The following is a 12,871-nucleotide window of genomic DNA, read 5'->3' as shown; positions in this document are numbered from 1 at the left end:
GTCGCTCACAACTGATACAAATTTCGGCTTCACTACACCACTGTAGTGGTTGCGCAAGCACTGTGTGCAGAACTGTCGAAATGGCCCTCGGACATAATTGTTTGTACTAGGAGCGATGAGACAGATGCACTATTAAAAATAACCAGCATTTTGTTTCGAATTTGTTACGTTTAGCCGCGCGGGATTAGCCGAGCGGTCTTGGGCGCTGCAGTCATGGACTGTGCGGCTGATGGCGGCGGATGTTCTAGTCCTCCTTCGGGCATGGGTATTTGTGTTTGTCCTTAGGATAACTTAGGTTAAGTAGCGTGTAAACTTATGGACTGATGATGTGGTGTCATCGCCAGACACCACACTTGCTAGGTGGTAGCCTTTAAATCGGCCGCGGTTCGGTAGTATACGTCGGACCCGCGTGTCGCCACTATCAGTGATTGCAGACCGAGCGCCGCCACACGGCAGGTCTAGAGACACTTCCTAGCACTCGCCCCAGTTGTACAGCCGACTTTGCTAGCGATGGTTCACTGACTTCTACGCTCTCATTTGCCGAGACGATAGTTAGCATAGCCTTCAGCTACGTTATTTGCTACGACCTAGCAAGGCGCCATTATCTGTTGCTATTGATACTGTGAATCATGTAATGTCAAGAGCGACGTTCGTCATTAATGGATTAAAGTTAAGTATTCCACCAGGTACGTCCGTTTTTCTCAATTCTAATTCCCTTGTCATGTTCCAGACCTCACGCCAGTCTGCGTGAGCGGAGCCGCGTGCATTTCGGCCTCCTTTAGTTATACGGGTTGGCTCTCCTGCCAAACACAGCAGATTACCTTAGCAGTTAAGTTCCATAACATTTCACACACATTTCAACATTTTTAGTTACGGTTAACATTAACTTTATCTTGTAACTCTTCCATTTAGTCCGTACTTGCATTGAAAAACAACAATATCAGAAATGGAGTCCGCCTTGATCCAAAACACCTTGTTATTCGTTTATTTCTTTATTTTTAAAACTAGTTTCGGCGACAAATGTCACCATCGTCAGTGGGTATTTTAATCTTATTTATTGTTTGTTACAGCATGTTTTTGAGAATTTTGGGACATATTTTCTGTGCGCTATTTTTTGTGGCCGTTTTCACTCAGCGAACGTCGTGTCATCTGCAAGTTCGTTGGATTCTATGTAACTGATTCTATACACAGAAAAAAAACTTTCGCACTTTATTTATGATCAAGAATATTACGCCATTATGTCATCTTGCTGTTCGCGTGAGTGAACAGCAAGATGGCGTAATCCTCCCTTTTCATAATTGTTAAAAAATGTAGGTCATCTACGAGGGAAGTACCGTACAAAATGTTTAAGTTTTACACTAGAGCGACAAAAATCATGGCGTACCTCCTGATGTCGTGTCGGACCTCCTTTTGCACGGCTTAGTGCAGAAACTCGACGTTGCATAAACGCAATAAGTCGTCGGAAGGCCGCAGCAGAGATAAGAGCTACGTTGCCGCTATAGCCACCCGTAACTGGGAGAGAGTTGCCGGTGAAGGATGTTGTGCACGAACTGACCTCTCGATTACGTTCCAGAAATGTTCGATGGAAATCATTTCGGGCGATACGGGTAGCCGAATAATGCGCTCTAAATGTCCAGAATGTTCTTCAAACCAGTCGCGGACAACTGTGGCTCAGTGACATGGCGCATTGTCATCCATAAAAATTCTATAATGGTTCGGGAACATGATGTGGCATCAACGTTCGATACCACACTTGTTAGGGGTTGGACTTATCGACCGCGGTCCGTAGTAGTATCGCTGGAGTCGCGAGTCGAGACTAGCGCCGCTCCGCGGCTCGCAACAAGTCTCTAGCGTGCGTTCGGCCACTCTTGCTCGGGATGGACTGTGCAAAGGTTGGGAATCTGTACGGGCGCTGATAACCGCGCAGTTGAGCACCCCACAACCCAAATATCATCATCATCATAATCATCATCTTGCTCGGGACGTCAAGTAAGAAAGTAGTATAGCCTTCAGCTGATAAGAAGCAACCTCTTACAAGACGCCTATGTGATGCCTCTATAGCTCTCTGTTTGCAATTATATTCCTCCGGACTATGAAGCCTCCTGTACCACCAGTTAAGTACAATATATTATTTTTTACCAACGACGTCTAATTATTTTAGTCGTTGTACACCCAGACCATGCAGCCAGTTCCTTATCGACTTCACTGACAAACCTGCTGTATATGCAAAGAAAAGGTCTAAATGCTTCTATTCAGCACTGGCCACCAGTCATTCACATTGGCGACGATTCGTTCGTCGTCATCGTAACACGTGATACCAGCTTGCACAGTGTCTTGTTGACATCTTTGGTCGACGGGTTCCTGGGTCTGTGCCACACTCATATCCTACAAGATATTACCAACAGTAATCAGTAGTCATCTGACAAGGTCACGGTTTTTCATTTGCCTATGGTTCAACCGAAATGGTCACGAGCCCAGGAGAGGTGCTGCAGGCGATTTCGTTCTGTTAGTAAAGTCACTCGCGTCCGTCATCTGCTGCATTGCTCATTCCGCTGAATTTTGCCACACCGGTCTAACTGACATCTTCGTCGTACGTCACACATTGATTTCTGCGGTTATTTTACTCTACGCAAACGCCCCTGCTCTCGGTCGTTATGTGAAGGCCGTCGCCCACTGGGTTTTCCGTGGAGAGAGGTAATGGCTGAAATTTGGTACCGTCGGCAGACTGCTGACAATGTGGATCTCGGAATATTGTATATCCTACATATTTCGGAAACGGAATGTCCCGTGCATCTAGCTGTAACTACCATTCCGTAAATTCCCGTCCTGTGCCCATAATCACGACGGAAACCTTTTCACATAGATCACCTGAGTATAAATGACAGCTTCGCCATTATACTGCCCTAATTTATACTTTGACTACTCGATATAACCGCCAGCTGCATATGTGCATATCGCTATCCAAAGACTATCGTCCCCTCAGTTTATTCTTGAGTAATGGTAAACAATCTGGAATCCATGCCAAGTCGGACGAATAGAAAAGAGAGAGGGGGTGGGGGACCCATCAATAAGCCCCTTGTTGCGCCACGAGATCGTTTGGTATGCGCGACAATATAACAGATACGTTCAGTAAACTACGGCGACAGATGCTACAAGAAAAGCACTGCACTTCGCGAAAAGGTTTACTGCTGAAATTCCGAGAGTTTACGCTCCATGATGAATCGCACAACGTATTAATTTCTCCCAACAACTAGAAAACAGAGAAACTAAAACTCTTGCGGCGGGTTGCCAGTAGTCGCTTTTGCCGCGCACCTTTCGCAGACAGGGCAGGGAATACGAGAAAAGATGGTGGCACACTTATTTACAAACATATCTGTAAAGACGTTTAAGGTGACCCGTGTTGTAATTTATTCATATGTAAGGCACCTTTTATAAGAAACAGGCAACGGTTTTGCCGCAGTTGATACACCGGCTCCCGTCAGATCACCACAGTTAAGCGCTGTCGGACGTGGCCGGCACTTGGATGGGTGACCATCCGGGCCGCCATGCACTGTTGCCATTTTTCGGGGTGCAGTCAGCCTCGTGATGCCATCTGAGGAGCTACGTGACCGAATAGTAGCGGCTCCGATCGAAGAAGATCACGATAACAACCGGGAGAGCGGTGTGCTGACCGCATGCCCCTCCTATCTGCATCCTCATCTGAGGATGACACGGCGGTCGGATGGTCGCGATGGGCCACTTGTGGCCTGAAAACGGAGTGATTTTTTTTATGAGAAACTAACGGAAATAAAAGTTAGTATAAAACATGGGTTGTAGGTTACATACTTCTAACCACTTTAACAGGATTTCTAAAACTGTTGACAGTTTTGGACTATAGTCATTTTTGTAAGAAAAAGGGCATCAAAATAAGAAACTGTCTACTTTTTTCTATGTCTATTAGCCTATAGCTTCTATGAGATTCACAAAATAGGAAAAGCCCCTGTGCTGAAATACGCATAGTTCTCATTTTAGAGTATCCTGTAACTTCGAACAAATTCTGGTGTGTAGAAGCTGGAAAAAGCAATTTATTCTTCCGAAATACGACTTACGGGGAACAGCCATTGATATTGGCAGTGCATCCTAGCTCCATAACATGGTTTCTTTGCATCCTCTTCCACGTCATCTTCCTAAGTCCTTTTTCCTGCTCAACTGTCTTGTCTTGCCCTTGTTGAAATCTAACAGTTCTCTCTGATACCCTAACTATTACTTAACCTAAACTTAACATTCGTTTCACTACGAAACGACCAACCGTTTGTACCAGACTTTTCACGAATTCACACCTGCCACTGCATCAAAGACACCAAATACACTGTCTTAATTTACACAAACGCTGTCTTGGGAATTCTGGCCCAAATTACGCTGTCGATGACTCGTTGGGACGCGGCCGTGAACACATTTCTTCAACAGTCTTACATCTCATGAATCTCTGAAACTTTCTTTCAAGAGCTGGTTCGTGAATAAATTTCTCACCGCTTTGTTCTGATGTATTTCCTTCGTGGGGGACATCCGGTATGAATGGATTTATCGTCTGTCGAAGAGAGGTGAAACAAAGCTGCTCGTACAGCTTGATATCTTCTCCGCTATTCACATTTTGCCCAGCGGCCGTGCCATAATAATTTTGGATCCTGTGAGTCTATTCTTACCACCTACTGCTCTGCCATCTTGCAGTTCCTTTCCCTTGAATGCAGTTTTCAGCTGTCACTACTAGTACGTTGTTGTACGTGACCTATGCACTCCGGAGTAGTTACATTTTCTCAATTTAGCTTCTCTTCCTCAACTGCTTTGATAGCTTTACAATCCCTGTCTCCTAAATAACTGACGAACCTTACCTTCTGGATCGGCTCACATTAACGGAAAATAGTCGCACCCGAAGAAGGTTTTGTTTAAATGAACGAATGAACCAGGAATAGGGCAATAATAGATACAATGATAAGCCAAACCATTATGACCACCGTCCACCGCGAGGTTGGATATAGCCTGGTGACGTTGCGGGCACGTGACCCGCTATAGAAAGTATGTTAAGTACAGCAGAGACGGATGGGGTACCACCTTAGGGAAGATATGGGTTGCAAATGGGGAAATCCACTGAGATCAGCGACGTTGTCAAAGGACAGATTATTATTATGCAAATTCTGTGAACGAGTATCTCGAAAATAGCGAAGCTGGTCGAATGTTCACTTGCCACTGTCAAGAGCATCTACGGAATCAGGTAGGGCAGCGAAACTACCAGTAGGCGCTAAATCATTGAACGCTCACAACTCTTCACAAAACGGAGGGTTCGAAGGCTTCTCTGGTCTGTGAAGCAGAGTAGATGGTGATCTGTGGCATCTCTACGGAAAGACCAAATGCTGGTGCACGGACAAGTGTTTCGGAGGACGCCTCATCGACCATCGGTGAACATGGAGCACCGCACCAGACTACAACTACACGTTCACATGTTGAACCAACGACATCGACAGTTATGATTGGAGTGGGCACGGGTCATTGAGACACGACCATCTATCAATGGAGACATGTCTGTTCTTGGGGTGAAACACACTTTTGCTACACTAGGTCGATGTTCGTCTCCACAAACGTGCAACGCGCCACGTGTAAGCGGGCTGTTTATGTGTTTGTATGTTGGCAGCGCTATGTAGCGCTCTGCATTACTAACTCTGACAGCGCTCTGTAAGAGACTCTTGTGGCTGGTCCCACTAACAGTTGGAACTTAACAATCAGCAGTGATGGCACCTGGAGGTGAACAGCCAGCAGTGATGAAAGTTGGGTGTGAGTAGTCAGCGGTGATGGAGTTTAGAAGTTAATAGTTAGCTGTATTGCAGTATTAGTGCGAGCGGACGGTTTAAATGCAAATCCGTCATTGAAATTTATTAGTGATTATTATATAATTTTTGAACTGGTTGCCACATTCTTAAGGTAAATACATTGTTTGGTCTGCAACAAAATCCTCCCTTTGCGGACCACATGCCTTATTTGTAGTTAGAGCCTTCAGTAGTTAGAATCTTTAATTTAGCTTGCTGTATTTGCTCTTGCTGTATTGCAGTAGTTCGTTTAATGAGGATTTTTGTGAGGTAATTGACTTATGAAATGTATGGGTTATTGTTAGGATTTCTTCCAATTCAGGGCCATTCTTTTGTATTAATTATCTGAAGTCAGGTTATCAATTTTAAATCAGTCAGATCACCCTTGAATATTGTGAGTAATTAATGAATAGGAAAAGTTTGAGTTCTGTTTGTCAGGGTAAATTCCGTGGGTCAGTGCTGAAATGATAAAGAATAACAAAGAGACGGTATAGTCAATTTCAGTCAGTAATGTAAGGAAACATTTTATTAAGAAGTTTCACACGGGCCCATGCTCATGGGAGCAGAATTATGCTACGGAAGACATTCCCCAGCCCTTGCATATGACCTGTGGTAGTAATTGAAGACACGCTGACAGCTGCAAACCACCTGCATACCGTCATGCTTGATTTCTTCCCAGACAGGGATGTCATCTTTCAGCAGTCTAACTATCCGTATCTCGGAGTCAGAATCAATAATAGTGGTTTGAGGAACATTAAAGTGAACTCACGTTGACGCCACGGCGACCAAATTCGCCTGATGTAAATCCTATGGAACCCATCTGGGACGCTATAGGGCGCCATCACCCCGTGCGGGAATCCGAGGCCCGTTATTTTGTCGAATTACGTGACCGGTGGGTATAACAAATACCTCCTCAAAGTTACCAACAAACTGTAGGACCCGCGGTAACGCAGGATCTCTGAGGTTTTCAGCTCCATTAACGGATGAACAAGCTACTAAGCAGGTGGTCATATGTTCAGTTTATCAGTGTATGCACTATATACACCAGTGGCCATTAAAACTGCTACACCAAGAAGAAATGCAGATGATAAAGGGGTATTCATTGGACAAATATATTATGCTAGAACTGACATGTGATTACATTTTCACGCAATTTGGGTGCATAGATCCTGAGAAATCAGTACCTAGAACAACCACCTCTGGCCGTAATAAGGGCCTTGATACGCCTGGGCATTGAGTCAAACAGAGCTTGGATGAGGTGTACAGGTAGAGCTGCCCATGCAGCTTCAACAGGATACCACAGTTCATCTAGAGTAGTGACTGGCGTATAGTGACGAGTCAGTTGCACGGCCACCATTAACCAGATGTTTTCAGCTGGTGAGAGATCTGGAGAATGTGCTGGCCAGGGCAGCAGTCGAACATTTTCTGTATCCAGAAAGGCCCGTACAGGACCTGCAACTTGTGGTCGTGCATTATCCTGCTGAAATGTAGGGGATCGCAGGGATCGAATGAGGGGTAGAGCCGCGAGTTTTAACACACCTCAAATGTAACGTCCACTGTTCAATGTGCCGTCAATGCGAACAAGAGGTGACCGAGACGAGTAACCAATGGCACCCCATAGCATCACACCCGGTGATACGCCAGTTCCGGCTGGTCCCGGCGGAAGTTCCAGTCCTCCCTCGGGCATGGGTGTGTGTGTATGTCCTTAGGATAATTTATGTTAAGTAGTGTGTAGGCTTAGGGACTGATGACTTTAGCAGTTAAGTCCCATAAGATTTCACACACTTTGGAACATTTTTGATACGCCAGTATGGCGACGACGAATACACGCTTCCAATGTGCTTTCACCGTGATGTCGCCGAACACGGGTGCGGCCATCATGATGCTGTAAACAGAACCTGGATTCATCCGAAAAAACAACGTTTTGCCTCTCGTGCACCCACGTTCGTCGTTGAGTACACCATCGCAGGCGCTCCTGTCTGTGATGCAGCGTCAAGGATAACCGCAGCCGTGGTCTCGGATCTGTTACAGCCATGCGGATAAGATGCCTGTAATCTTGACTGCTAGTGATACGAGACCGTTCGGATCCAGCACGGCGTTCCGTATTACACTCCTGAACCCACTGATTCCATATTCTGCTAATAAGTCATTGGCTCTCGATCAACGCGAGCAGCATTGTCACGATACGATAAACCGCAATCGCGATAGGCTACAATCCAACCTTTACCAAGTCGGAAACGTGATAGTACCCATTTCTCCTCCTTACACAAGGCATCACAACAACGTTTCACTAGGCAACGCCGATCAACGGCTGTTTGTGTATGAGAAATCGGCTGGAAATTTTCCTCATGTCAGCACGTTGTAGGTGTCGCTACCGGCGCCAACCTTTTATGAATGTTCTGAAAAGCTAATCATTTGCTTATCACAGCATCTTCTTCCTGTCGGTTAAATTTATCGTCTGTAGTAAGTCATCGTCGTGGTGTAGCAATTTTAATGGCCAGTAGTGTAGCACTGAAAAGGGGGTTTCGGTAGATTGAGATCCATGAGAAAACAAACATTGAAAAATTATTGATCTCGGATAGTTCATAGTCCATTAAGCAGATTCAAAAGGATGTAGGCTGTAGTAGGTACTGGGAGATGAACAAGCTTGCAAAGGATAAAGTAGCACTGAGAGCTGAATCAAACCAGTCTCAGGACTGATGACCACAACAACAACAACAACAACATAGTCCATTAATCTAAAATGAGGTGAGAGCGGGTGAGACTTACGCGGGCAGCAGCGTCGCACCAAGGGACGTCGGTGTAGGCCTCGTCCAGTACGTCGGCGATGTTGCCGATCTCCTGGTAGGTGCGCCTGCGGCGGCCGCGGCCGCCCGTCTGCGACGTCTTCACGAAGACGGAGCCCACGTTGAAACCGGCGTCGACGCCGGCGTCGTTGGACTCGGCGGCGGCGTCGGTGGCCAGCGGCAGCTTGGGCACGGCCGTCAGCTTCTCCTCGCAGAGCAACGAGTCGAGATATCCCCGCAGCACCAACCACGCCGTCTCCGCGTGGCGCGCAGACATGTCGCCCAGCGGGCGGTACGCCCGCAGCTCCACCGCGGCGCGAGACTGCCGCTTCCTCATCAAGGAGAAGGTGATGGGCCCCTTCTGCACTTGGGTGTCGTCGCCCCACATGTCACCTGACAAGCGAGTGGGCGAATTTCCACCAGAAGTTGACAAACATATGCAACACAATGCCAAATCACTTGGAACCTTTATCTTCGAGCTAAATATATTAACCAAGAAGAACAAAGATTCCTTCGGATAGACGTTCCATTTTCAGTGGCTTGTCCTTGTCACCACAGGCTCTCTCGGAAACGCCTTTTCAGCATCGCAGTTAAAGGTGTGTGTGTATATAATTTTATGGGTAACTTTCTTGTTTTTTGGAAGTCTTAAGAAGCGCATATAATCTGTATAGTTACGCACGCGCTGCCTCGTCAGAGACGCTGCGATGTCAGGGGACTAGTAAGGTCATATTTGCTGTGCGAAGGTGCGTGGATGCTATGTTTTGATCGCGAGGAGAGGAGAAAAGTAGTTCTAACGTGGTATCACGGACCCGCGCGGGATTAGACGAGCAGTCTAGGCGCTGCAATCATGGACTGTGCGGCTGATCCCGGCGGAGGTTCGACTCCTCCCTCGGGCAAGAGTGTGTGCGTTTGTCCTTAGCATAATTTAGGTTAAGTAAGGGGTAAGCTTAGGGACAGATGACCTTAGCAGTTAAGTCCGATAAGATTTCACGCGTATTTCGTGGTATCGTGGCAGTGAACTTGTGCAGGAAGCAATAAGTGCTTTTGGGAATCATTTTATTGATCTCATGGAAGATATTATTATCACAAAAGGAATATTATCATTATGCACTGAATGAGAAGGATTTACTAAGATAGATACTATTTTGAGAATATTGGGATTTAAGATAACGAACGAACATATTTTACTTTATTGCAGCGGCAGCTAGTTAAGCATTCTTGGTTTAACACACACTTCAAAATCAGGAATTTATTGCTATTTTTATAAAGTTGTGCCACATTCAGTGTTAACGGATTTGAAAAAACGAAAAGAATTCAATCATTAGTATGAGGACGTCTCTGTTACAATATTTTTTAATGTTGAGTTACATTTTTGTATTTATCCAGAGCTAATCTTACTTAACTGTAATTTGCAACGAAATATTTCCTTATAGCTCGCTAAGCCTTCAGTGGCAAAATTTTGTAAATGGAATGGTATCAAGAAATTTCTTTGAGATGAATTTCTTATAATACAATTTCTTCAGGAGAAACTCAGATTATCCCTCGTCATAATCGAGCTCTCATTACCTGATGAACATTGTTTTTTATGAGAGATAAATTTTATAAGAATCAAATTTGTATTGCATGTATTTAAGATGTCGCATTACACTACCGCGATTCTCTGCAACCAGAAGCAGCTCAAAAACTTATACACGTTTTTTCTTCCTTTCCTACGAGAGTAGTCGCACGGTGTTTTCCACTGCGACACGGGTAAGGCAAATATAGGAGAGAAGGGTTTTCAATTTCACAAGGTCAGTTAACAGCGTTGACTTTAATTATTCTCATTTAAGTTCACATTCAATTATTCTAATGTAATACATAGTATTGGTTCAGACAGGGAGTATTTCATTTATTTTCTCGCCGTCAGATTCGCTTCTCATGAATTAGATCTTAACTGTAAACGTGACGTTGCTTATGCATATATGTCTTTTTTATTAATGAAATTTTTTGCTATGCAACAGATTACATTAAAAAAGAGAATATCCATTAGAAGAAGACAATGCAGATGTAAGGCAAACAAGTGCACTTCCATATAATCTTCTTTATCTTTTATTTATTGACAACTTTCAGCAGTTGTACACAAAGTTGATGAGACGATTCTCAGAGCTGGTATCGCCATCATTGTTTAACAGCACAAAATATTTCAGTGTAAACTCCACTCATGGAGTAGGCTTACGCCTACTCTCAATGGCCGATGCTGCCTATTAGGGGCGATCTATTATCGTGGGACATACGATCAGAATGTCGACAATTGTTCTAACCTTTATTGCCAGTAGACGAATCCTGATAATGCCGCTACATCTATATTCAAGCAGCTCTCCATCTGGCTTCTTGAGGCTGATTGGACGTCATTAATCGCCCCACTGCAGAAAAATAGGACGAGGTGACGGGAATCGAAACTGAGTCTTTCTACACCGAAGACACCGATGCTAATAATTAGACTGCGGAGGTGGCATCATAAAAGGTTGAATTATGGCCATTCACATGTGCCTACTATGTAAAGAAATATACTCTATAGTGGCTAAATATGTTTCATCATACTTGTGTTATCATCAGTGGGTGCTTTTATTCAGGCCTGTAAAGTAAAACACATTTTAAGTAACGACTGATGGCCTGATATTTATTGCGATAATCACTTAGGTCTTTAGAATGTTAGATTATATAGGGCCTCTTTTTGATATTATATAGCTTGCCATCAGCACCGAAATGATTTATTATAACATTGGTTGGTGAATTAACAAAACACTCATTATTATTTCTTTATTTCTGTGTCTCGGTTGCACTGACAATTTGAGTTAAAAGTTACTAGTTTCAAACGAGTCTGTTCATTTTCGAACCATTGCCTTAGCGTATGTCGATGTTATTCTGCACAGCTAACATTTATGGATGAATTTAATCCTGGCACGGGACTTGAGTGTACATCATTCAACGGCTGAGAGGCACGTATTTGTGGATTTACATCATTGTGTTGGTATAAGGATCAGCAACTGTATTCAATCTGATTTTTACTTTACTATTCTGTCTCAGCTGCACAGACAATCCGGGTTACAGGTGACTAATTCTGAAGAGCTTTTGTCTGTAGCACGTATGATAACATCAGCATATAGTTTAATAATAACGAAACTAGTACGTTCTGTACTTTTAAATACCATAATGAGATACATAATCATTTTTGAGGGGACCCAATTTAATTAAATAACATATTCAGAACACATTAGTGCATTGTTAGAATGATAACTGGTGCGTGAATGGAATTTCCAGCAGATTTCTCATCAAAAAGCTTGGTATTTTTTTTTTTTTTTTGCAAAGAGATACATACATATAAGTGTACTTTTTCTCTTAACCAATATTACGCCTTTAAAAATGACCAGACAAAAAGTTCTAGTGTCTGCCATTACGTAGGGCATGAGATATGAGGGTATTGAGGGTATCTTAACAATATCTTTGAACATATTCTGAATAATTACGTATACATGGAAAGTGAATTAACAAATTCCTTAGTGGTCAAAAGCTTGTGCTTCAATGAAGAGTTTGTTCAAGGGAATTCATAAAACTAATGTACTGGAGTGCAATAAGAGCATAAGCAGGATCCCACTGGATGTATAAATTCATCGTCCAAGCATCACCCCAAAATCCAATGTACATAGAAAGCAGTGAGTTCGGCGATCCAGAGTAGCTGCTGAAATACCACAGCGAGGAAAGGAGGGCTGACCGGTCTGATAAACGAGGGCAAATGCGCACATACACCCAGAGATAGCACCGTTGCTGCTGGCATGGGCCAGTTAATGGCGCTGCTGTAGGAGCTAGCTAACACAACCTGTCGTGCTGCCACTGTCTCCCGTGTTCCTAGAACCGGAGAGAACCATATGTATCATTTCTCAACGGCATTTTTGGTCGGTATGCCACATCATCCGTATCACTTAATGAAAATTAATAACCGATATATCATTGTCAATATTTCGTTCACCACTACTGACGAAAAGTAAACAAATAATTAGAGTTATTGTATTTACTAAAAAGCTTTATTTTCAAAAAGTTATGGATTTTCGCTATCATCTGCATATTCTGTTCTCCTGCCGATATGCCTGCGTCAAGGCAACATTTCAGGATGCACTTGCGGAAGGTTTTCAGAGACAACACACGCCAACCGATGCATGCAGCCTCACACAACCAGAATTGCACAATGTTTTTAAATATCGTGGCAAATCT

General features: G+C 43.9%; 1 protein-coding gene across 2 annotated transcripts in view; it reads right to left on the bottom strand.

Moving 5' to 3' along the window:
• Window positions 1-12,871, bottom strand: part of LOC126267522 (uncharacterized) — an 82,776-nt gene that overhangs the window by 23,468 nt on the left and 46,437 nt on the right. For both annotated transcript variants that reach the window (XM_049972824.1, XM_049972825.1), the window contains exon 2: window positions 8,607-9,016. In XM_049972824.1, coding sequence (XP_049828781.1) covers window positions 8,607-9,016 — 410 coding nt within the window. The remainder of the gene's footprint in view (window positions 1-8,606; window positions 9,017-12,871) is intronic.

The sequence above is a fragment of the Schistocerca gregaria genome, chromosome 4 (assembly GCF_023897955.1).
Source record: "Schistocerca gregaria isolate iqSchGreg1 chromosome 4, iqSchGreg1.2, whole genome shotgun sequence".
NCBI lineage: Eukaryota > Metazoa > Arthropoda > Insecta > Orthoptera > Acrididae > Schistocerca > Schistocerca gregaria.
This window is presented reverse-complemented; position numbering and strand designations above follow the sequence as displayed.